Source organism: Ananas comosus, linkage group 16 (genome assembly GCF_001540865.1).
Source record: "Ananas comosus cultivar F153 linkage group 16, ASM154086v1, whole genome shotgun sequence".
Lineage (NCBI taxonomy): Eukaryota > Viridiplantae > Streptophyta > Magnoliopsida > Poales > Bromeliaceae > Ananas > Ananas comosus.
Genome location: NC_033636.1, coordinates 587,665 through 613,999, shown reverse-complemented (window position 1 = coordinate 613,999; position 26,335 = coordinate 587,665). Strand labels below are relative to the sequence as shown.

Here is a 26,335-nt window from a genome sequence, read left to right as displayed (position 1 = left end):
TTAGGTTTTGGGCTCTTGGATGAATGGATGTGCGGTTAGAATAATAGTGGACCTAGGGTTGAATAGGTGGTTGATTAGTATGATCTAATGGGTGGAAATAGTCAAAAGGATAGATTTAACGGCGGAAAACTTTGTAGTACCAACTGCTTGGTGCTATTGTAGCATAGTAGCCAGGCTCTATATATACATATACCTATAAATATATATATATACACACATACATATATATACATACGTACATATATATATATGCATATGCATATATACGTACATATATATATATATATGGGATAATTGCCTATATACCCCTCATACGTTTGGAAATATCCGATTTACCCTACTTTTTTTTTTCTTTCTAAAATACCACTCATATGTTCCACCGTTATTGCAAAATACCCCCGTAGTTATCTCCTGTTAAGTTAACCTGGGTTAAACGTGAGTTAAATATCTACCATAGTTAAAAAAAAGTAAAATGCCAATTTTGTCCTCAACTTAAGGGCAAATAAGAAACGTTCGTGACGGTAGGGGGGTATATTGGAAGAGACCAAAAGTTAAAACACTTTTTGTGCCCCTGACTTTAAGCGCAAATAAGAAAGACAATGATGGTAGAAGGGTGTATTTGAAAGGGCAAAATAGTAATTTTATAGAGATAACAGAGTTACTTAATAGATTTTAACTCTAAGGGTATATTAGAAATATGTTGGAACGTAGGAGGGATATTTTCAATATTAGCCTTCTAAGAGGGGTAAATCAGAAAGTCGGAAACTTTTCAGGGGTATATAAGCAATTGCCCCTATATATATATATAGAATTATGCTACTATACTATCAATCGTATCAGGCCCTTGATACTATTAAGTTTTCGGCCGTTGGATAAAAGGACGTGCGGTTAGGATGATATTGGTCCCCGGTTAAATTGATAGTAGTCTCCTAGGGTTGAGTGGGTGGTTGGTTTAATAGTATAATCTAACGGGTGGAAATGATCAAAGGGTAGATCTAACAGTAGAAAACTCAATAATACCAATGGCTTGGTACTATCGATAGTATAGTAGCCGGACTCTCTCTTTCTCCTTCTCTCTCTCTCTCTCTCTATATATATATATATATATAGGCTAAATTACATAAAACCCCCTGTCAAAATCCGATTTTTCACTTTCTTCCCGTCATTTAAAAACCTACACTTTGCATCCTTGTAAAATGAAAAATATTCACAGGGGGGGGTACGGTGTGTACTGTGATGATAAAATGACCATTTTGCCCATCACCATTTTCGTCTCCCCCCTCATCTTCCTCAACCGCAGCCTCGATCGACCACGGTTCACGCCTCGATCAACCGCAGTTTCTCTCCATTTTCTTCTCTACCTGCTCTCCTTCTCCTCCTGCACCCTCGCCGCCCCTCGATTTCGGCAACAGTAGGGAGAAAATCGAGGTGGGCCTGGATGGAGAGGTAGGCAAGGGCAACAAGGGCGAAGGCGAGGCGGCGGAAAAGGGCGAAGGGGTGTTTGTGGGCATAGACGGAGATGTGGACAAGGGGAAGGGGGAGGGCGAGGCAGTGGAGGAGGGCGAGGCGGCGAGGGGGCGGAAAGCAAAACAACAGGGAAGAGAGCGAAGGGGTATTTTTAGCATAAAAAAATTTTATAACTGAACCCTAAAGGATCACTAACAGTAGAGAGTGAAGTGCACATTTTTTATTTTATAAGAGGGCAAAGTGTAGGTTTTTAAATGACAGGGAGAGAAAGTGAAAAATTGGGTTTTGACAGGGGGGGTTTTCTGTAATCTAGCCATATATATAGAGAGAGAGAGTTGACCTGGAATGTTATCGATGACAAACGGGCTTTGTTACCACCCATTTGTTTTCAATGATGGAGCCTTTAAATCGACGATCGGCACTGTTGAACATGATCTATACCACTCGAGGTATCTAGAAACCAAAGTTCAAATCTTTTCGACATCATGGACCTAATGATCAAAGGGTTTCAAAATTTGTAATTTTAATGGTAGATATGAGGCGTTTTCTCGTTTAACAGTGTAAAGCTATCCAAATCAACTGAATTTTGGTTAGAAAATTCTTTAAACTATTTAGAACAAGATCTATACTCTCGATCTTGATTACGAAATTCCTACAATCACTTTTTAGAGGATATTCATTTTCAGCCGTTTATTTTTATGCTCACTTGATAGACAAGAGAATAATATCGAAAAAGCATAAAATTTGATTTCTAGATATTTCAAGTGGTATAGATCATTTACAACGGTGCCGATGGTCAATTTGGAGGCTCCATTATCGAAAACAAATGGATGGCAATAGAGCCCGTTTACTACCGATAGTATTCCAGTTCAACTATATATATATATATATATATATATATATATATATATATATATATATAGAGAGAGAGAGAGAGAGAGAGAGAGAGAGAGGCTGGTATACTATCGGTAGTACGGAGGCCTCCGTGCTACCAAGTTGTTTTCAATGATGTGACTTCCAAATCGACAATCGGCTCCGTTAGACTTAATCTACACTATTGAAAGTATCTCGAAACTAAATTTCATAATTTTTCAACATTATTTGGCTATTGATCAAAAGGTCTCAAAATTGATAATTTTATTGATTGATGTGATGCGTTTGTGAATTTAACGGTGTAAAATAATTCAAATCTGATGAAATTTTTATAGAAAATTTTTTTCACTATTTAGAATAAGATCATTACTTTTGGTCTTAAATTCAAGTCTTTTATTATCATTTTTTAGATTTTTATTTTTAGCTGTTTATTTTTAAACTACAAGTTTGATAGGTAAATGATGTAAAAAAACTATGAAATTTAGTGTCCAAATACTGTCAATAGTGTAGATCCAGTTTAACGGAGCTGATAATCGATTTGGAAGTCACATCATTAAAAATAATTTTATAGCATGGAGGCCTTCGTGCTACCGATAGTATACCAGCCTAGCTCATATATATATATATATAGAGTCCGGCTACTATGCTATTAATAGTACGACGCACTTGGTGCTACCAAGTTTTCCACCATTAGATCTACCCATTTGATCATTTTCACCCGTTAGATCAGACTATTCAACCAACCACCCACTCAACCCTAGGGGGCCCATATCATCCTAACCGCACATCTCTTATTCCAATGGCCAAAAACTTGGTAACACCAATGACTTTGTGCTATTAATAGCATAGTAGCCTAGTTCTATATATGAGTCCGGCTACTATGCTATTAATAGCACGAAGCACTTGGTGCTACCAAGTTTTCCGCCATTAGATCTACCTTTTTGATCATTTTCACTCGTTAGATCATACTATTCAACCAACCACCGACTCAACCTCAGGAGGCCCACATCATGCATCCTAACCGCACATCTCTTATTCCAATTGCCAAAAACTTGGTAGCNTATTTAAAAATCATTATCAAGTTCATCTTAAGAGTTGAAAAATGAACGGTCATAAATGAATAACCTTCTTAAAATAGAGGTTAGACTTTCTCAGTTCGTAATCAGAGTTATCAAACTTTATCTAAATAGTATAAAAAATTTTCTATCAAAAATTCAAGTAATTTGGATTGCTCTACACCGTTAAACAAGCAAACGGCTCATATAGGCCATCAAAAATTGTCAATTTTACGACACTTTGATCACCATGTAAACCATTATCAAAATTTATGAAATTTAGTTTCTAGATATTTCAAATACTCTAGATCAACTTCAATGGCTCCGATCATTAATTCGGAATCTCAATCATCAAGAACAACTTGATAGGACAAGTGCTCCTATCCTATTAATAGGATAGTAGCATTAGCCTATATATATATGCTAGGATACTTTATAAAAGTATCACTATTTGCTTGTTTCCAACCTTTTTAGCTCTTCCATGCTTGTGGTTTAGTGGGACCAGGTGGAATAGTAGTCGTTCAAAGGGTGGAAAAATATAGCACACTGGACCTTTGCAAATTGCAAGGTTCGAGTGTTTGGTTGTATTCCGAACTTTTCCACACTTAGTGGAAGGTCGTAGATGGAATTCCGGCCTAAAAGTTCAATCTTTAGAGTTTTGGCAAGTCCTGAAAGTTTTCACTCTCGAGGACCGTTCGTGATTCGAGAGACCGGTCCTCTCAGAACAGTGCTGCGGCAAGACTTGAGGCAACCGGTCCCTGGGGGGTGAGACCGGTCCCCGAGCACGATTACGCGGGGAGAGACCGGTCCCATGCGGGGAGAGACCGGTTCCCGAACGTTGGATTTTCGGGGCAGGCTGAGAGACCGGTCCCAGGTCGGGGAGACCGATCCCTCAGTCCGAAAACTGCCCAGACCCGGGCAGTGCACAGGGTGTTTTTTTGAGGGACTTATATAGATTTTGTTGCTTCTAAGGGCCTTAAGGTCATTTCCACTCTCTCACTCCCTCATTTCTCTCCCTCACTTTCACTCTAGAGAGAGAAGAAGAAGGAGTTGGAGGAGAGCTAGCTTAGAGGCCTTGGAGCATCTTCCTCAACCTCATTTCTCACCTTGGAGGCTTGGGGCTTGCTATTGGGACCTTGTGGAGGATCAATCTTCAACCCTAGAAGATTTGGAGCTTGTTTTGGGGCATCTAGAGAGGTTAGTACCTTGATTCTAGCCTTTGATCCATGTTTTGGTAGGTTTTACCATATGAAACCCTAGAAATGAGATTTAGGGTTTATTTTGGAGATTTTTGATTTGAAAGCTTGGAGACCTAATTGATGGGTTTAGAACCTTCCTGTAGGTTGGGTTGGAAGGGTTCTTGCTTTCTTTGGAAGCTTGAGAAGGAATTTCATCACAAGAGGTGAGTTATACCCTCTATGCTTAGATGGTTAAAGATTGAGCTTTTCGATATTTGTTTCGATTGTGTAACTCTTGTTCCTACATCTTTAGAGTGCTAGGAGACTAGTGGACACCTCCGTTCGGCGAAACGAAGAGTTTTGATTTTTGGTGGGTTTGGCTTCATGAAAACGAGGCGAAATGGCTCCCGTGCTTTCTACACTCGTCGTAACGTCATTTTAAATGCAATTCTATGCTTAATAAAATTTATGTGAATTTTAGAACACTTAAAATGCATGTGTTATGTACAAAAAATTTTTCACTCTATATAGTAAAGCATTCTAGGTATTGTTACATGCATTGGGTAGTGTTCGCACTAGTCGTTTGAAAATATGCTTCATATGTTTAAAGTGACTCAATTAATGCATTTATGAACATTTGGGTTAAGCTTGGACTTAGTAAATGAAAGTGTCATAAAGGGGAACTTGGACTAGCAAACTATGAGACTATTGTATTGAGACTTAGAGATAGGTCATGGATATCTACTATTTTTCATGTTTTAGACATGATGACATAGAGATAGGCCTATGAGAGAGTTGTGACATATTCCATGTTGTTAGACATGAGGACTTAGTACTTGAGACGGATCTTTTGTTACTTGCCATTGTGCTCATTCGCACATGCTTGTGAGGGTCGCTCTCTACAAGCCGGCACTCCGGAGATGGCCATCGTGATACTTATTTGCTGTGCGGTATTGGGCGCCGAAGTGAATTGCCGTAGGAATGCCTCATTCCTAGAGTGGGGTTGTTGACTACTACGGGGCCATTAGGCTCGGCACTGGCCAGACAGCCTACGGGTGGGTCTCAGGGCCAGACAGCCTTCAGGCGGGTCTCTTCAGATTTGATTTTGAGCATTCATCATGCCATGTGAATATTGATTAGAATAGTAAACAATAATACCTTTACTATTTGACTTACGGACATCATACTAGCGATGCTTGGGTACATTCTTATGAGAATTATTTTTCTTACTTATGCTAAATCCTGCTAAGTAGAGATATCATGTGGTAGCAATATTCATGCTTAGTTACTTGTCGTACATATCGTTTTTGTCTATATCTGCTTACTGACCCCTTTTTAGTTTGGGCCTAGTGGTGCATTTCACTGAAGCCAGTAATTGCCCACTGGGAACTATTATTCAATAGTTCTCACGCTCCCTGTTTTATGGTTTTATTTCAGAGCCTTCGGCACCGGCGGAGGCACGGGATCGCGGCAAGAGAGTCGCGTAGCTAGTTAGCGGGGAGCTATTTTTGAGCTTAGGTGGTTTACTCTTTCTTTTATTGTATTAGAGAGAGAGAGAGATTTTGAGTACCATGTATAGAGAGACCACCTATGTGCTTGTTTAGTTTTTGTATTGGGATTCCTATTGTATTCACTTTATATTTTTACTTAGTGGATTTACTTTTATATTTCTTACCCTTATTGTAGCTTCTAGATATATCTTGCTATGATGCGTCTAGATGTTCTTTTTATTGCTTTATTTATCGTTTTGTTTTAAACGCCTTGTATGTTTTAGACATATGGCGGGTCTGGACACGCGCCGGGCGGGCTTCCGCTGGGTCCCGAGGCGTGACAAAAAATTAGATGTGTGCGCGCGGATAGTAATGCTTTTAAAACTATTTAGATCAACTCTACATATATATAATCCAAAAATATGTTAAATTGTATTACATTGTTGTAAAATTATCATTTGAGTGCATTTCTCTAAGAATCTTTCTATGCAAGGTAGTTACTATGCAATGAAGGAAACCGACCGAGGAATTAGCAAGCACATCTCAAACCCACACGATACACGAGAGGACCGGAAACATGATCTTTTGTAGATGAAAATAGACAAGAACGACCGTGAAAATAAGTATGAAAATAACAAAATAATAAAATGAACAAGAGAACACAAGAACATAGAGTTTATATGGTTCAGCTGACAATGTGTAGACACATGTCCACAAGTAAGACCACCTCAATACGATCTTCAATTAAATCTCGGCACAAAAATACAGAGAGAAATATTCGATTACAACATATTTTTCTGTCAAGTAGGGTGTCTATAATAAAGTTCTCTATCCGAGAAACCTCCAAAAATGAGACTCTAAACTTTAAAACATGAATTAATTAGAAGAGTTTATAACTATAAAACCCTAATTATAATAGGAAACTATCTCCGCCATCCAACTGAGTCCCTGATTTACTTCTAACTGTCGATCTCCTCTTAAAATTTCTCTCCAAAGCCTGAACCATCCCTAATCTTAAGGAACAAAACTGAATCAAATTGGAGTCAAATCCAATATATTCAGACTCTCGCGAAGTTGAGTACTAGGTACTTAGTTTGGAGTATTGTTGCTAATTCTCCCAGAATTTCAGTACTAGAACTCAAATCGCAAAAAATAGTTTTTCACAGTTTTAGGTTCTGAGGATTTCAGTACCGATACTCAAAGTCACGTGCCGGTACACAATAAAAATAGTTTTTCACAGTTTTAGGTTCTAAGGATTTCAGTACCAGTACTCAAAGTCACGTACCAGTATACAAAAAATAGTTTTTCACAGTTTTAGGTTCTGAGGATTTTAGTACCGGTGCTCAGAGTCACATATCGGTATACAATACAAGAAACAATTTTTCACAGTTTTAGATTTTGAGGAACTTCTGAGATACTTCTTAGAACCGGTATTCAAACTTAAGTTCCAGTATTTAACATTTAGAAACTTCAAATTTTCAACTTTTTTAATATGATATCGACCCGAAGCATGATTTCACTAATCTAACATGCAAAACTCTCTTTGCATAACACATCAAGTAGTATTGCACGTACACATGGTAATAAACAATGTTTTTAGAGATATAATTAAGTAGAAACACCTATTTTACAAGGGTATTTGCACAATTTTAGTTAAGATATGATTTATGCACAACTCAAAAGCAAAAAAAAAAAAAAAAAAAAAAAATCTCTGCATGCCATTTTTTTTAATACTTTTTATTTTGTTATTGGAGAAAGAAAAAGGATGCCCCCCCTAGCTGCAGTATTTTTATTGAGATGGAAAAGTACAAAGAGAGAAAAAAAAAGTAAGCTTATTTTGTTGCAAAAAGAAAAGTTTCTTTTCTCCTTTGAGTGATTTTTCCTAGGAAAGTACATGGAGCTACTGGAAAGCTACAATCTTAAGATTTAATAAATTGCACAAAACTCCCCGGACTTTTGGCCGATTAGTGCCACTTTGATTATCAAACTTTTGAAGTCCACATTTGACATTCTAAACTTACTAAACTAAAGTAAGGCACTTCCAAATTAAGTAAAAGTTTGGAATGCTGAATATGCCAGTTTTGAGGATGAAAGTTAACCATATATAGGCCAGCAATGCAATTTAATTCTTTTTTTTTTAAAAAAAATTATTAAAATTTTATTTTGCCCTAAAAGTTGCCTAATTAGGTTATGAATGGAACTGAAGCAATCGTTATCTATGCTCGAGACTCTTTGTAGGTTTATGACGTGAATTTGAATTACATGAAAAAAAATTAATAATGTTAGGAGCCTGTCGTGATTCGAACTCAGGATTTATTATTCTGATATCATGTTAAATTATATGAAACAACCGTTATTCTCTAAAAACTTAAATTATTAAAGAATATTATTTAAATATTTTTATATTATATTTAACAGGAATTAACCCATAATATAGTGCAGTGCATAGTTTGCTCTCTCTCTCTCTCTCTCTCTCTCTCACACACACACGCACATGTTCGCTATTTTATTATTAGACTAAAATATGTCCAACTTTCTGCTCCTTAATAATAGGCCTAAAAGAGTTTGGTGGTTGGTACTCGAGACCCAAATTCGAATCTTAATTAATTCACATTTCTAGCTAAGTTTATTTCTAAATGAAATAAATGAAGTGGATAGTATAATACCTTTCTCTCAAAATAATAATAATAATAATAATAGGTCTAGACTAATAAGTTGAGTTGGGATGAGCCTAATAAGTTGAGTGGGTGTGGTTCACAAAAAACCTAACGGCAAGAGGTCCAACAATAGACTCAATGTTTAGGTGGATTGTGTCCCGTCGAAATTCGCGACCGCTGTGGCTGAGCCCTTAAGTGCGATGAATACGTTATTTCTATCGGTATGTATTTTTAAAATAATTAATTAGCGCTTACGATCCACAGTGCGCATACACAAAACAAACAAACTAATCATGTAAGATATATATACGGCATTAAGGCTAGTAGGCCTCACATGTCTTGCAGTAGACCCTAGTCAATTAGTATTGTCCTTGGCCATTGTTTTATTAATTAATCATTCCTTTTTCTTTTTTTTCTTTTTTTTCTTTTTTTTTTTTTTTTTTTATGTCTCACCCTCTCTCTCACTTTTTAGCCCTTGGCTTGCATAACTTCAAAGAGGAGCCACTATGATGTTTCCTTTCCCATGGAGACATGTCAAGGGTCAAGTTCACTTAGGGTGCAAGATCTTAAAGCCCACAACAATGGTGTATATGTTCATCTAACTAAATTGACCTTTTTAACCCCTATCTCCTGAAGGATTTGATAAGAAAGAAAAGCAATTTTTTTGTCATTTATAATGTTTGGATAGAAAAAAGTTAATTACCATTAATGTCGAATGTAAAATATTGCGACATCATAGTGTACTAACTTATAAGGCTTTTAGAGAATATATATATAAAATCAGCTGTTTTGCAAATATGTTTACTCGGGTATTATATATATTCCTATTTGTTTCTCTGTAACTAATACTTAAAAAGTTTACAAGCAACATGTTGAATATAAATTGGTTTTGATTGCCATATCTCTAATCGCTTAAGCTTCTAAAGAGCACGAGAATTTTTAGACAGTCGTATTTGAATTTAAGAAAATTGTGGCCCTGGCCCTTCTATATAATTTACTTAAATTTTGTCGCCTTTGCCACCTCTCATAATTAGATATTGATGATGATGGTGCATTTAAAACCCTAGTTTGGACTGATTAAAAATAGAGATGATGAAATGAGTGACAAATAATGGCTTCTTTAACTTGTAGCTTATTGTCCATATATATATATGAGCAGGATCATGTAATAATGTGTACTAATTAATTAATGCTCTTGTTCTTCAATTAAACCATAGAGTTTAAAACTAACCAGATCTCTCTGAATCAATTGGTTGTTTAATTAGTCAAAAAATATTGGGCCCTCTCCATTTGCTTTGGTCGGGTGGCGCGACTCATCTCTCCCTCAGCAGTGCATGCATTTGATGCATTTTCGCATCGCGATAACAGCGATCGATGCATCGCTAGGTAGTGCACAAAATCAATCAAATGATTGCTCATCTTAAGATATATATATATATATATATAGCTCGGTGCGAACCGTTGATCTACGCCTTGTAGAAATTTTTGCTCCTCTATCTGTACATATATATATAAGTTTTGATGTTCCTAAGTTGTCGATTAGTACTGCTACATCTATCGAAATGCATTTTGAGGGTACCCTACAGAAAAGGATTCGATTATTTTCGCATCAAATCGTGATGTCTTGTAGCTAGTATGTGACCCTTCTTTAATTCTTTACAACAGCAAACTTATTGCTATCAAACAAGACTTAATAATGCCTACTGAAGACCCTCATTACATATTAAATGGATTCCATTATTTTCGCGTCGTATCGCACGACCTCATCATCAGAAATATAGAGGGAGGGGGAGATCAGTTTTCAGGTTGGCAGATCATACCAAGAGAAGAATCTTTGAAGGGCGCTGTCGAACAATATATATCTGAGTACCAAAAACAAAGAAAAAAAAGAAAGAAAGAAAGAGAGAGGAAATTAATCTGATAAGATTTCTTGTGGTTGATCACCATGAAAGACATATTTAGCATACATGGTCAAATACTAAGACTACTTTTTCACTGCTTTCACACTGGTGGATACAAACATACATAGTTTAGTTTGTGAGTATTATTATTCTTCATTAAGAAAGATTATGATGATGATGATGATGATGATGATGATGATGAGTATATCAAATCTACTGTCATATCCCCAACTAACCCCAATGAGCTCTTAATTTATATCTTTCCCTCCATCTCTCCAAACTCAAATAATAACAACAACAACAACAATAATAATAATAATAATAATAATAATAATCCACATTGTTTTTGCTCCTCCTCTCACACTACACTATTATATTCTAAGCCCTTTTTGCTACAACAAAAGGTGACTTAAACCCCAATCCATTGCATAGCAAGAACACCAAGGGTGCTTGCTTAGAACCTACTTAATTGTTTTCACTTTCCTATAGCTAGCTATTCTATATATCTCTCTCTCTCTTTCTCTCTTTATCTATCTCTCTCTCTCTCTCTCTCTCTATTGTAAATGTTTTCTCTCCAACTAACTTCATTTTCAAGCATATATGTTCATGTAGGCATATAATCTAACGCGCAAGTTGCGACCAGCGGAGTATTAAATCCCCCCTCTCCCCCCCCCNTTCGATTCGATTCGATTCGATTCGCTTCGGTCCTCTCTTCGCAGAATGGGACGGCACTCGTGCTGTCTCAAGCAGAAGCTGAGGAAGGGCTTGTGGTCTCCTGAGGAGGATGAGAAGCTCTACAATCACATCATCAGACATGGTGTTGGGTGTTGGAGCTCTGTTCCAAAATTAGCAGGCACTTATTACACCTCTCTCTCTCTCTATATATATATGTATATACAAACTTACTATATATATACATATACTTTCTCTCACTTAACTAGTGCTCTTTATTCAATCTTTGCTGCATTAGTGCAGGTCTACAAAGATGTGGAAAGAGCTGCAGGCTGAGGTGGATCAATTACTTGCGGCCCGATCTTAAGAGGGGGAGCTTCTCACAGCAGGAGGAGGACTCGATCATCGCCCTTCATGAGATCCTCGGAAACAGGTGAAAATTCAATCAGCTCCGGTTTGCAAGTCTTGCTGCAATGACTTCTGCTCGATCACTGCCGCAATTCGCGTTCATGTTCGGCGTAAAATTTCGTTTCTTTCGTGTATTCAGATGGTCTCAGATCGCGTCCCAGTTGCCCGGGAGGACCGACAACGAGATCAAGAACTACTGGAACTCGTGCCTCAAGAAGAAGCTCCGGCAGCGCGGGATCGACCCGTCGACCCACAAGCCGCTTCCGAGCGACGCGCCGGAAGCAGAAGCGCAGGAAAGGAAGCCGGTGCTCGATAACGCGGGCCGCATCGTCGTCGCCGCTCCTCCCCTCGAGCATTTTCTGACGAAACCGGCCTTCGATCCTTTCCCATTAACCGAATTCCACGATCCGAGTGCGATTATCAGCGCAAGCCTCTACTACAGCAACCAACTTCAGCAAACTTTTCGGGCTCTCGATCAGGATGGCGCAGCGCCCGGATCGGGGCTCTGCGACTACAGCAGCGCCGTGGATGTCTCGGAGAACTACGGGTGCTACGGCGAGAGCTCGAGCAACAGCAGCAACTGGAACTGCAACAGGGGGGCAGAGGGGAATAATGTGATTGAGAGTGAGGGACTGATTTGGGCTTCTGACAGTAAAATGGAGTCATTTGGTCAGATACATTTGAGTGGTGAGGAGATGTTTGAGAACAAGTTCAGTGCTGAAGATTACAGCAGCTCAATGATGGGATCACTTTCGCGGGATAATTCCGACGCCGCCTTCGATGTATCTCAAGCAGCAGCATTGGCAAGTGATTTCGATTTTGACTTCTTTTGAAATTCTTGATTGTAAACTCTCTCTCTCTCTCTCTCTCTCTCTGTCTTTTTCTCCCTCTCTTTCTCAAGTTTTGAATGTGGAAGAAGTTAAAAATGTGAGGGATTAGAGATGGCCAGCCTTTTTTGCCCCCTGTGCTTTTTTTACTTGTCTTCTGAATAATAAAGATGTAGATGAGAATAATGTTCTTGCAAAAGTCTCTGATCACAACAAATTTTTGTTCCATTTAATTTTGTCGGTGTTTGTTTTTCGCTGTCGCCCTGTTCCGACAGATTTTCTGAATCTGTCAGCTGCAGAGGATTATTCTCTTTTTCCCTACCTTTCGGGAAAATCTGGCAGAATCTGAGAAAGTTTTTCCAAATTGCGAATTGCAGTTTGATTTTTAAACTTTGTTGTTTGAAATTTAAATGGTGATTTCCTATGGACATTCATTTTGAGTATTTAGGATAATTTCGCGAATGCCCTCCGGTCGAACTGTAATCTCTAGTATATGCGCCTTCGAAGTTCAGAAAATCACCAATGCCCCGGAAAAAGTAGAAATATTCTCAAATTCCCCTTAAAAATTCATTCAAATTTGATGGATTATTTCTAAAATTCCAAACTTACCCCCACTTTTTAAATGAAAAAAATTAATCAAATGCAAGTTATCCTAAATAATAAAAAATAAATTATAGAAAGCAACATGCGTTAATATTTTGCCCAAGAAGGAATAGTCGAGGGTAAAATTGTCATTTAATCAAATTTTCAACTAGTGTTTAAAACTCTTGTAATTAACCTGGGTAGGGTTAGCAATAATAAATTCATCTATTTAGAGGAGTATACTCAATATTTTAGATTTTTTAAGTGTTGGCATAAATGGGTCAGTATCCAGTCCTATGACAGGAGGCCATGTTGGGGTGAATAATATTCAAAATGGTGTGAGGTTGGGTTGGGTTGAGTCATATTCGAAATGGCGTGATTCTGGTTGGGTAGAGTCACAATTGAGATTCATGGGCATTGTGTTTGTACGTTTTAAGTAGAGCGGTTGCGTATTTCTAACCGTTCGAGCTTTTGGGATTAATGGTTAGCGCCAATGATCCGACGGTAAGGACATCCATGAAATTTTAAAGGGGTACATTTTGAAATTGCCACTTTATATTTTATCTCATACGCATAATGAGATCAATCTAGAGTAACACATAAATGATATCACAAGTTCCAAATTGCCATCATAGTAATGAGAAAGCCAAGTCACTTCTTTTTGGTGTAATTTGACCACATTTTGTACTTTTAAATTATCTCTAATATGAAAGGCTAGTTGCTGCTTTGTGCCCTACCATTAAAATATGAGAGATTCTCACATTGCAATTAACTAAAATATCTGCTATGATCCAAATCAAACATAACAATGAGGACAAGCAACAAGCAATCTTTGGTTATTAAAATGTTTCCTGAATCCACATTTAGCACATCTGACAATGAACCTCTATGCATTAACTTCTCGACTGTCGGTGACTGCCGCCGCTACACATGAATAGAGTGAATGAATCCTTTTCCACAACTGTTATTGTTTTCAGCAAGTTTGTTGTCAGTTACAACATGTTTTACAGCATGTTTTGTCTTTTACTGCACTGTTCGAGTAAACTCGATCGAGTTCTCGAGATCTTTTTAAACGTCGCGGATCGAAAGAAAGATTCGAGCTTGGTGTGGATTGCATCTTCTGTTCTTATTCCTTTTCGGGCTACAACATGGAGTTTTGATGAAATTCCCTAGCCTGTATATTTAAATTAGCCCTCACCAACTCTAAAACTCTTCAACAACTCCTAATTCCGTAAATGTGCATTAGCACAAGTAAATGCTCTTTCATTTTGTTACTTCTAATGAAGGTGTGAATCACATGCATGAATGATTCTACAGAATTAAGTTGTCACCAAGAAGGATTCTGAAGCAAGTTGCAGCAGAAAAAAACAAACCCTCTTTGCTAACCACCTACATATATTTTTACACCCCATGCATCACTTTTTCTTTTCTTTTTTTTTTCTTTTTTGTTTTCTGAGAGGTCTAATGAAGCACATGATATAAAATAGGCCGACGGCGTAGAAAGTGAAAGGCCTCAAACCATCATTGCCTTTTTCTAATGACAAGTCCCCCACACCAATAAACATTAATTTTACATTAAAAATATGAATTAATGTGCTAATTTGCTGTTTCTTCTGTACTTAATTTTTCGTGCAATTTAGAATCAGATGCATGTGCAATCGGTTGCTCCCATACAATAACTTTTCATACACGTGAGGGAAATTATGAATTGTTTCAGTGAGACCAAAAATATTGCTTCAAATTAAGTGAACTTTGGCTAAGTTCAATTTTGCTTCTTGGGACCCAGTATTTTAGCCAATGTGCTGAAAAAGAAGTATATGTCGGTTTTCGCTTATTTGCTGGGGTTGTTGATACCTCTGAGAAATGGAAGTTGGGACAAATTCTTGGGTGAGACAAGTTCTTGAATTCTATCGAATTGCTTTTCGAGTCACAACAGTTCCGTCCCAGAAAGGATTTCCCCCCTTCTCAAGGAAAAAAAGAACAAAAAGAAAGAGAAAAAAATGTAAGATCCCCATGAAAGGATGATATGGTGACCTAATTGTTTACAAATTCTCTAGTTTTCTTACATAGGTGATGCTCTTACTGCGACGAGCGCAAAATGAGAGAAGATAATCCTGAGATTAGCCCACAACAAATCGGTCCAGCGTGCACCAAGAAAGCGATCCGAGACTACTTGCTGTAGCTCTAATCAGTTTGCCTGCTTCTGAAACAACAGCTTCGAAATCTCAGAATAGATTATTGACTGCATTTAATTGTAACTTACTGCAGAAGCTTTTCTCTACACACAGAAAAAAGAAAAAAAAAAGAAAGAGAGGTCACTGCTGAAACATGCAGCAATGACATAGTCAGAGTGCCTTCGAGTCTTGATTTCTCCAGCAAATGAATGCATTGATCTTGAATGTACTTCGGATTTCATTTCTCAACCAACAGATGCAGCTCTTTACCAATCAGGTTGTTTGTCATCAAATGGACTTGCGCGTCGCGACCGAGATTAGATGCGCCTCAACTGTAATTTACCGATGTAAATAAACTACAACTGACGAAACCAATTTCTTCTTTGCTACCTTCCATGGCATAAAACACGTGCTTCCGATTGAATTAAGGAATTATTAATCAACATAGAACCCAAATGATTACAGGGGCTGAACCAGTTACTTCATAAACAAAAGAGGGAGAAAACATCAAAACACTGAACCTGGTTCACTTTTGACATTATGACAACATAATTATAATAACACTGAAGGACAAGTCATGGAATATCCTCCAATAAGCGGCCCCCGCCTTGAATCATAAGTGTACTGAATTAGAGCATGTATGACAAGACACAGGTTCTGCAGTACCCAAGTTCTTGCAAAGAATATACAATGGATTCTGCATTAGTCGTAAGTGTACCGACTAGAAATACTGTTTCCAATACAACACACATGCTACCGCAGTAGATATCCATATAAAGTCCCAAGAAAGCAGTGTTTGGCCCCTCAGTATGAGGCGCATCTTCAGCTTCTCCCTTGCAGACGATTAAAATGAAAATATTATAATATCGTCAGAGTTTGCCATAGTGTAGTTCCGATTAGATCCTCTTAACACTGTCACCCTGAATAACGACGACTCCCTCGCTCATGAGAGTAGCAAGAGCATTGCGCAGCTGTGGAAAATGGAAAAAGAAAAAATTACAACAAAATTCCGAATGTTAGTTCCTAAATTGATCAAATTCCCCAAAGAAATCAATGTTACAAAGTTGGAGAACTTGCATCATTTTGGGTGACTTCGACTGAACTTTGTTTCTTCAGCTCTTCAAGCAACTGCATGATCAACATACATTGTTCAGTTTATCTTTGGATATAATGCAAAATTTAATACAATTGAAATAATAAAAGTTCTGTTACATCTCTTAGGTAAGCAGAGGCTCCGCCGAGCTGCATTTTCTCCATAATAAGGTTACGAGTTGCCGCAACTAGATTTTCGCGCCTCATCCTTTCACTTGCAGATATTCCAGTCATGATCAGATCCATGTCGATCGTCCCTTTTTTGGAGAACCAAATTACTGTAAGCGATTGCATACGATTTGTGACAAAAAGGAAAATGCGATGAAAGATTTGGGGTGTTTACCTGTTGAATGATCAGTAGCTGACTGCTGTAAAGCAACTTCAAGCAATCTAAATGCCTCCCTAACATCTCGTAGCTCGACCTGCAAACATGATCACCGTATCTTATTTCTTTTGATCGAAAGACACCTATAAAAGGAAATTTAATGGCTAAAATGCGGCAAAACACCTTCTACTTTCACCCTTCTGACATTTTAGTACCTATATATTACCCAATTTGGTCTATAAGGAAAATGATGTATATTGCCAAAGGAACACTAACTGGAGGAGGCAAAGTGGTGAAAAATTTTAGTTTACAGGGCTAATATATATGTTTCGAAATATCCGGGTAGTAAAGTTAAAATCATTAAATTCATACGAGGTTTCCTGCACTTTAGCCAGATGTAATCCAAAGATGATTACAATAAATGCACAAACAAATTGTTCCTACCCATTCTGAGAACCGCATTCGAGCTAACGCTTCACTAAGACGAATCAAGCTCTCGATTTGCCTGGCTGTTGCTGTAATCACCTGGTCGCGAAACAAAAAAGGAAAAAACAATGCAACGGCGTCAGCTCAGTGTTAATGTGCTAACAATGCAGATTTGTAGAGGGTGGGATTCCCTTACCTTCTTCCTGCTTCCTGGGGTGTTACCTCGTCTCCTCATATCAACATAGCCGCGCGTTAATTCTTCTGCAGCTTCATCAGATATCTGTGGATGAATGTTCTTCCTCGCATAGCTAATGTATGCAACCAGCGTAGGGAGGTCCAGCACGTCTTGCACTACAGTCTAAAAAAATAAAAGATCATCAAATAATTGGTATAAGCAAACACGAAGGGCGATCTGTTTAGCCCAGCTAGAGCTTCTACAGGAGTGCTGTTGGACTATAGCTGTTTGTTAAAAGAACTAAAAGCCTTTTGATCATAATCTCCTACACAGTTTCTCGCTGCAGAAAAAATAGAAGCTTCAAATCGGAGAGAGCTCATTTTAGCTCTGCACTACAGGAAAATTTCAAGATTATTTGTTAGCCAAAATCTTGTTACTGAAAGCTTCCACATTTTGCTATAGGCACGCTGTTCCAATAAGCCAAGACAAACAGACGCTAACTTAATAAAGTTACCAGTAACAGCAACCAATGGTAGTAAATTCCAGCATCATACCACATACTTCTAAAATGCAAGTGCATAGAATTATATCTGTGCAAATATTTGATCAAGCGATCCCAAGTATTCTTATCTTTAGCATGCATTTTGTAAGTATTCTCTGAAAGGCTGTAGCTGCCAGCAATCAACTCGAACAAAGAACCATAATGCAACATAAAGAATTTCAAAGATATGAATTCTTACCTCTGGATTTTGAAAATGTAATGAAACGACATGCTTCGCTAGACGCCTATCTGTTTGTTCATCAGGCTTGTCTAGTATCAAGTAAATCAGGTCGAACCTATTTAAGAAAGAAACAATGTACTAATTCGATATCTTGGAAATAATTTGCATACAGTCTGGTCTGTTTATCATAGGGGTATCAGCTTACCTAGATAGCAGAGTAGGAGGAAGGTGGATGTTATCAATCACTGAGAGCCGAGGGTTGTAGCGTGATTCACTTGGATTTGCACAAGCTAATACTGAGGTCCTCGCATTTAAGGAAGCAATAATCCCGGCCTTCGCAATTGATACGGTTTGCTGCTCCATAACCTGCAACAGTTGCACCAAAGAAATTGATACAAGGGACGGTAGTGACATAAAAATTTTAAAATCACATAAAAAAGAAAGGTCCAACAAAAAGTTTCGAAAAAGGAAGTAAAAATTGCCGAAGCATCTTCATGGTAAATGAGTGACCTCATGCAACATGCTCCGTGCATTATCTGACATTTTATCGAACTCATCGATGCAGCAAACGCCTCGATCACTCAACACCAATGCGCCACTCTCTAAAACCTGAAAATATTCATCAAAAAGATCAAACACAAAATAACTTGAATATCTTCCCTCTTTATAGTCATCAAAATTCAGCGAGAGGGAGTTACATACAGTTTCACCAGTCTCTGGATCCTTTGTAACATAAGCTGTCAAGCCAACAGCAGAGCTTCCTCTTCCACTGGTGTAAATTCCACGTGGCGACAGCTTATGGATGTATTGAAGCAGCTGGGATTTACTTGTTCCAGGATCTCCCACTAGTAAAATGTTGATGTCCCCTCGGAAGCTAGCCCCCGAGGGAAGCTTCAAAGCATTCCCGCCGAAAAGCTAAACCAAGAAGATTGGGTGGAACAAAATATCAGAAAAATAATTTCTGAACAGTATGAAATGCTCAAAGCTAAAAATGTAAGACCTTACCTGAACTTGAGATCATTTTGAAAGGCATGCCTACACATTTTATAATTTTAATTTTACTCCCTCGCATTTCATTATGTCCGATTTCAAAAAATTTCATCAAGTTCTGTCTGAACTTGACAGTTCCCAGCAAACAAGTTATAGCATATAGTCAATGTTAGGGTACAAAATATTCCGTCTTAGGGACCCTTAAATTCCGAGAAAGAGTTACTTAAATCAAACATACTGCCAAGTTTGGTAGTAAAATCAAAATATTTTCAAGTTCATGTAGTCATACGTGTTTCAGTTCAAGTAAACTCTGTGCATTTTTATCTTATTTATTTGGAATTGATGCCTCATGAATACATTGAGTCGTTTTAAACAGAAAGAGAACATTTAAGAAACCTGGCAAAGAAGGCCTCTTTTCACATCATCCAACTCCCATATGTTCGGAGCTAGAGATCCGGTTAGCCTGTCATAGATATCTGGCAACTTCGAGAGTTCTTTTAATTTCTCAACCTGTATAACTCAAAAGAAAAGAAAAAAGAAGAAAGAATTAGACTAAACAAAGAGAAAATCAACATCATTAAAACCCAATTTCCATTCAAGGCAATAAGATAAGTTAGTGGAGATTAAGCAAAAAACCTTATCTTGGTAGTCGGGCATTTCATCGTCACCAGCCTTATGGGTTGAAGAGCTATTATTATTGCACTCCACGGTGTCCTCAATGTGAAGCCTCGACTTGTCGGTTTTCTTTAAGTGAAGGCAATCAATGTACGTCTACACAGCAGAGAAAAGAGAAATCAACTACATCATCTTCAATTCATCATCATTAAACATTTAAACCATTCAGGCTATTATACATGTAAAATGCAGATCACGTAAAAGAAGAAACATATTTATTCACATTAAAGTTCGAGGCATATTTATACCTTGAATATGGATTTAACCGTCCTCTGAGTAGGCCCAATTCTAACACTCATAGCTCTATATATTCCAGTAATCTACAGTGAAAGGGCAAATGAAAAAAAGAAAAGTTAAGTACTTTTTCAACAAGGAAAAGAGGGGGCAAAAAAAAAAACAATGAGAAAATACATAGACATAATCTAAAAATTGTTTCCAACCTCAACTCTGTCTCCAGGTTTCCCAGCATCTACAAGCTTGTCATGCATCAAAATGCTAACAGTGTGTGGCGTTCCTCCTTCGGGTATCTCATCTGGCGTTTCCTGCAACTTCACGATTTGTTTGTCCACGAATCTGATTTTTTTTTTTTAAAAAAAAGTTTAAAACACATCTGTAAGCAATAGCAATAGTTCTCTTCATCATGGACAATACTATCACGTGAACAAGAAACAAATACCTGCATCGATTGTGGACGAGTGTCATGGAATTCATGGCCAAGCATTCCTGCCTACCGCATCTGGTTGGCTCACTGACTCGTCCTAAACAAACGAAAATGTCAAAGCCATGAATTGCACCGGAAAGCAAAAGTTATTTAAGAATAGATTTGAACGAACATCTTAGTAAAGAGAGGAATATGAGGCTCAAGTTCCTTAAGGTAGCAAGGTATCTGGGTTCCCTAGATGCAGCAAACAAATTGGAGCTTAATCTCAGCAAGAAGCTTCTAGATCAATCATATAAAGCTGGTGTACATGGTGTCACCTCTATCAATTTCAGCAGGATAGACGTGTAATTGACAAGGTTAATTTATCGATGGAAATAAGTACCTCATTAAACAAAAATATACCAACAATTACAATAATGCACTACTAGAAAACGCTATAGAGCTCAACAATTCACGAAAACTATCGGTTTGCTGCGTAAAAACCGACACATAATACTTGTCGATTATCTCAGTGAAATAAAGAACAACTAATAACCTGTACTACTTTTCTAGGTATAGTACATACATAAAGATCAAAATGGGGATCGAGTTAGTAACTATTAATAGTTCAATAAGCGTAATTCAAACCTCTATCCACCAAGATTGGTTCTGAATAATAGCCACAGATGAGGCAGCGAAACACCGCTTCCTTGACCTCCGGTATGATCGAGCTGCAACGGATGATCATCCCCTTCACCGACACCATCTTCTCAATGTCTACAAACAATAGATCCCCAATTCAAATTTTTCCCTTCTCCTAATCAATAAAGATCATCACTACCAAAACTATCCGTTGTTGCGTAAAATGTTGTCGAATTCTTTAGAATTCATCAATTTTCATTAAAAAAAACAACTTTTAGAACATTTCCTCAAATACCTAAATATTCTATTGGGTTACAAAATGTTCGATAAAAAAGGTCAAAATGAATTTTGAATTATGATCGGATTGGGAAAAATAGTAAATCATACACAACAGCATCTTTTAAAGTTTTACGGAAATGCCGCACAAAATCTCACCGGAGGGGTTGAGATTGCGCATGCAAACCGAGGACTTGAGATTGAAGATCCGGGTCTGGATATGCTTCTCGAACAAGGGGTCGATCCTGGCGACGAGATCCATGAGCACGATGTCGAAGATGGCGAGCACCTCGAGCGGGTACCTGACCATCTTGCCGTAGAGGTCGGGATCGTAGTCGAACACATGGCGGGCGTCGACGTCGAGCGACTCCCCGCCCTCCAATTCCATGATCCGGTGCACCTCCCGCATGTACCTGCCCTCCTCCATCGCCGCAGCCGCCGCCGCTGCCGCCGATGCCGATGCGCTGTTGTCGGGCTCGCGGAAGTGGCGCAGGAACCGCAGGATGGCGGCGTTCACGTCCTGCACGCTGATGCTGGTGCCCCAGACGTAGACCGGGGTGGGGTCGGCGTCGTCGCCGGCGAAGGCGGCGTCGTCGCCGGCGTCGGAGGAGGAGGAGGGGGGGAGGGTGTCGTCGGTGGACATCGGCGTCGAGGGCGCCGCCGATGCGGAGCGGCGCGAGGGGCGTCGGGGGGAGGCGGAGGCGAAGGGGCTGCCGCCGCGGTGGGGAGTGGTGGCGATCGGGCTCGACGATCGGCCGTCGGGAGACGACACTCCTGCCGACGACGACGAGAAAAGTTTAGATGGCGAAAGTATGCGAAGAAAATACTGATATAGAGATTGGTAACATTACCGTAGGGAGAGGAATAGCCCGGAGAAGCCATGGAGAGACGGAGATGAACAGGAGATGAACAGGAGAGAGAGAGAGAGAGAGAGAGAGAGAGAGAGAGTTTGTGGCGGGAATAGGAGGGAGAGAGACGGGTGAGGGGAAGAGGAAGGTGAAAATGGCGGGAAGGGATGGGTGGTTTCCCGCCAGAAAGAACGGACGAGGAGGGGAGTCGAGCCGATGGAGGGTCCCGATCGTACTTCCGTCTACCGGGTTCGAAGCGCGGCTCAGCTAACCCGACCCGACCCATTAGGTAAAATTGTATTGAGACCCCTCAACTATAGTAACGTATCCCCTCGCTTATTTTTTTTTTTTTTAAATTGAATTCACTCCTCTAATATTTTTTTATTTGAGTTTTTATATCTAAATAAATTAAAAATTTTATCAATTAACTGTTGATTGACTAGTTAAATTTGATAAAGTCTTCGATTTTTTTTATTACAATTACCAAATTCTGAAAAATTATTAAATTTGGGTAGTAAAAAAATTTTGTTTTGTCTGCAATGTTTTGCTTGCTTGTCTTTTTTCAGGATTATGTGTTGTTTTTACTAAATTTTGTTTGTGAATTTTAATTTGGTGTTTATTTCCTTTCATCCTTGTGGATATTTCTTTCATATAATTTTAAAAATGCTTTTAATAGATAAGTTCTTAATAAGCCCACACTATTCCAACAAACTCTAAATAAAGTCCATCAAAAAGTATTGAATTAAACTATAAATATATTTAAAATGTAAAGAGAAAAAATAGAAATCTAATTATCTAAATATACTCAGGCGACCGATTAACCTTATACTCGTCCAGCTTACTGAATGCTAGAGCTGACATGTAAATTACTCTTAAATTTGACCAATATGTCTATAATTTCAACTTTCATTTGCCTGAAAGTGGTGTTTTTACTTCTACTATTATAAAATCCGTGCTTCGCTGCAGATAAATAAAAATTTAATTAATTAATATATAATTATTTAAAATTTAAATTTTGAAATATAAAATTTATTTTAAAAAATTAAAAACATAATACATTCGAAAAAATCGTTAACTTCTCAATATCAAAATATTTGCCAACTCAATATTAAGAATTAATTAAAATTTAAAATTTATTTTAAAAAATTAAAAACATAATATATCAGAAAAAATCGTTAACTTCTCAATATCAAAATATTTGCCAACTCGATATTAAGAATTTATATTTCAAATAAAATAATTTAAAAAAATAGAAAAAATTCAACTCATTAGAAGGCTAATTTAGAAGGTAAAAATTCAAACTCTGTTTTTTTAGTTTTTGTTTTGTTTTGCAACAGAAGATGTGGATGACCCCTCACTACAATAAAATTATGTTATAGGGACACATGTTTGGGACACTTTTATGTAAGTGTCTCATTTATGTCAAAACTTTAGAAAAAATCCACTAATGCCTAAATATAAAGCCTAATCCAACCAAAAATAAAAGATTACTCTACTCAACCTACCCCACCCAACCCATTCGGCCCGATTACAAACATAAAAGAAAAAAAAAAAAAATTGATTACCATCTTCCCTTCTCCTCTCACTCAATCCACTGAAATTCTAGACGAAGCGCCTTTTACTCTCCTCCTCCTCCTCTACCACCGCAGCCAACGAGGTAGAGTTCCGGCGGTTGCTAAATCTTAAATAAGTGTTGGTAAATTAGCAGCACTCTTTTTAGATTATACCGACACTTTTTAACTGTAGCACACTGGACCTTTGCAAATTGCGAGGTTCGAGTGTTTGAGCTGTGTTCTGAGTTTTTCCAGATTTTCTGGGGTGTCGTTGACTGTGTTCCGACCTATGGTTCGTACCCCGAGATTTGCGGTTTAAAGTTTTGCACCAAAACCCGAAAAAGGGGATTTGGCAAACTCTCGGGTAGCTATCCGGAGGTCTTGTACCGGTATAAGGTTGGTGGTTGTACTGGTACAAGGTTGATGGTTGTACTGGTACAGCCACCGGGCTTATACCGGTATAGAGCCGCTGAACCCCCCAACCCGAGCCTCGGGTTGAAATTTTTCGCGGGGCTTGTACCAGTACAAAGGCCCGTGTACCGGTACAAGGGAGCATTTTTCGTGCAGTCTAGACTGCAGGGGTGTTTTTGCTTTTGTAGCCTCCTTATATCAACACCCACGCCCCTTGGGGCCTTCCCTGAGCTGAGAACACAGGGAGACAAGGTAAGAGGAGCCCCACCTTGTCTCTCTTTGGTTTTGATCTCTTTTTGTTGGGTTTTCAAGAGATTAAACTTCTATTTTTGCTTGTTGGAGGCATTTCCACCATTGTTGAGGCTTGAAGCTTGGGTTTGGAGCTCGGTGGAGGGAAGATCCTAGAAGTTTGAGGACTTTGGGCTTGGATTGAAGCTTCTAAGAGGTAAGTGGCAAGATCCTTTCCTCTAGTTTTGGATTTTGGAGTTTTCTTTGAGATGAAACCCTAGAACGAGAACTTAGGGTTTATTTTGGGCATTTTGAATCTAGGGTTTTTGGAACTAGATTCTTTGGTTTAGAACCTTCCTTGGGCTTGGATTGGAAGGATTCTAGCCCTCTTTTGGAGCTTTAGAAGAGATTTCTCTCTTGAGGTGAGTTTTGACCCTTTTTGCTTTATGGTTAATGATTGAGCTATTTGCTCTTCGTTTCGTTTGGGTGACCCTATTTTTGATGTTTCTAGGGTACTAGGAAGCTAGTGGATACCTCCGTTCGGCGAAACGAAGGTTTCGATTTTGGTGGGTTTGACCTATCCTATAATATGAGAAATTCTCATATATGGTGATATATGTTTCATAAATTGGAAAAGCATGCATATTCATACTAAATGTATTTATTATAATTTTTGGAATGCTTAAAATGCCTATGTTATATATAATGAAATTTTGGATCTCTATGTAGTAGAGAATAGCATATGAAGCTTATGCGGGATTTTTTGGCATTCTTATGTTGGATCATATTCCTTATAGTGTAAATGAGCTTTGATTCATGCATTTAAACTTAAGTTTAATTGAGACATGAAAGATAACAAAATTGCCATATAGGAGCATCAAACTAGAATGTTATGTGAATTAGAGAGCTAATGTCATCAAGCGGCATTGAGCTCGGGACATGGGTGAACCTAGTGGATAGGGCCATTGAGGGATTTGGTATATGCTCAAACATTGAAACATCTGAGTGTCATCAAGGGGCATTAGACTTCATGAACGTTGGAACTTCATTTGTGACTTAGAACTAGATCTTCGAGATGCTAGTGACTATACCATGTTAGAGACATGATGATTGGATACTTGAGATGTTGACTATGCTTGCTTGCCATTTGTGCTCATTCGCACATACTTGTGAGGGTCGCTCCCTACAAGCCGGCACTCCGGAGTTAGCCTACGCGACTTATGTTCGCTCGTGCGGTATTGAGATGCCTACGGGGTCGAGTGGGACAGACACATTCCAAAAATATGGATGTTGGGCTACCACAGGCACTTAGGCGGCACAAGCTGAACTACCTTGGATAGGTCCTTAATTAGAAATGAAAATCGACACGGTGTTGTGTGTGGTATAATCACTACTAGATAGAGAGTAGTAGTTGGATTACTTGGACTTGCTTCTAGCATAGTTTTGGACACTTGAGTATATATACATACATGTAGTATGCTAGGAGATGTTGCTTATTGCATCCATATATATATTGTTGTCATGATAAAGTATGATCTTTATAACTTCATAAAGTAGACCGTGACATTTACCTGTGGCCATGTTGGGACATATTACTTACGCAGAGTACATTCTTCTTTATGAAAGAGTAAATGTAAAACATTGACATCGTAATGTTATGGTATAGTAAGCTTAGTAAACATGTATACTTTCATACCACAGTTGTCATTATTATTATTGCTGTTTACCGTACTTACCCTTTTCTTTTGGGGCCTAGTGGTGCATTGAGCTGAGGTCAGTAATTGCCCACTGGGAACTATAAATTATAGTTCTCATGCTCTCTATTTTATGTTTTTTTCCAGAGCCTTCCACGCCGGGAGAGGCTAGGGACCGTGGGAAGGGCGTTGCTTCGAGCTAACTCTTCAGCAAGTGACGAGTTGCTAGGTGGTCTACCTCTCGATGTATTTTATTTTGGAGAGGTTGAGAGCTGTACCAGTGTACTAGAGACCACCCTTTTGTGTACCTTTTAGGACAGATGTTGTATTATTTTATATTTCACTCTTATTGTT

General features: G+C 38.4%; 2 protein-coding genes across 3 annotated transcripts; one reads left to right on the top strand and one right to left on the bottom strand.

The window, feature by feature from the left end:
• LOC109722036 (myb-related protein Hv33-like) lies at window positions 10,834-12,761 on the top strand. 2 transcript variants are annotated; one of them, XM_020249890.1, is made up of 4 exons: window positions 10,834-11,025; window positions 11,234-11,474; window positions 11,597-11,726; window positions 11,841-12,761. In XM_020249890.1, exons 2-4 carry the CDS (start codon window positions 11,342-11,344, stop codon window positions 12,532-12,534), a joined length of 957 nt encoding a protein of 318 aa, XP_020105479.1. In that variant the 5' UTR covers window positions 10,834-11,025; window positions 11,234-11,341; the 3' UTR covers window positions 12,535-12,761. The 2 variants fall into 2 exon arrangements, with proteins under 2 accessions (XP_020105479.1, XP_020105478.1); XM_020249889.1 differs by having other exon boundaries at window positions 10,834-11,474.
• On the bottom strand, window positions 15,704-22,239 carry LOC109721935 (DNA replication licensing factor MCM4). The gene is made up of 18 exons (XM_020249763.1): window positions 22,099-22,239; window positions 21,407-22,021; window positions 20,978-21,106; window positions 20,366-20,447; window positions 20,130-20,262; window positions 19,938-20,009; window positions 19,651-19,785; window positions 19,411-19,524; window positions 18,727-18,939; window positions 18,535-18,633; window positions 18,230-18,390; window positions 18,043-18,139; window positions 17,324-17,485; window positions 17,146-17,226; window positions 16,720-16,798; window positions 16,497-16,633; window positions 16,362-16,412; window positions 15,704-16,255 (listed from the first exon to the last, which is right to left on the bottom strand). Exons 1-18 carry the CDS (start codon window positions 22,127-22,129, stop codon window positions 16,181-16,183), a joined length of 2,466 nt encoding a protein of 821 aa, XP_020105352.1. The 5' UTR covers window positions 22,130-22,239; the 3' UTR covers window positions 15,704-16,180.

Coding starts and splice junctions, on each gene's coding strand:
- LOC109722036 (XM_020249890.1), top strand. CDS start 11,342: ATGGGACGGCACTCGTGCTGTCTCAAGCAGAAGCTGAGGAAGGGCTTG. Junction 11,475..11,596: donor CTCTGTTCCAAAATTAGCAG/GCACTTATTACA, acceptor GCATTAGTGCAG/GTCTACAAAGATGTGGAAAG. Junction 11,727..11,840: donor CATGAGATCCTCGGAAACAG/GTGAAAATTCAA, acceptor TCGTGTATTCAG/ATGGTCTCAGATCGCGTCCC.
- LOC109721935 (XM_020249763.1), bottom strand. CDS start 22,129: ATGGCTTCTCCGGGCTATTCCTCTCCCTACG. Junction 18,940..19,410: donor AAAGAGGCCTTCTTTGCCAG/GTTTCTTAAATG, acceptor TTCTTGGTTTAG/CTTTTCGGCGGGAATGCTTT. Junction 17,486..18,042: donor TACATTTTCAAAATCCAGAG/GTAAGAATTCAT, acceptor TTATTTTTTTAG/ACTGTAGTGCAAGACGTGCT.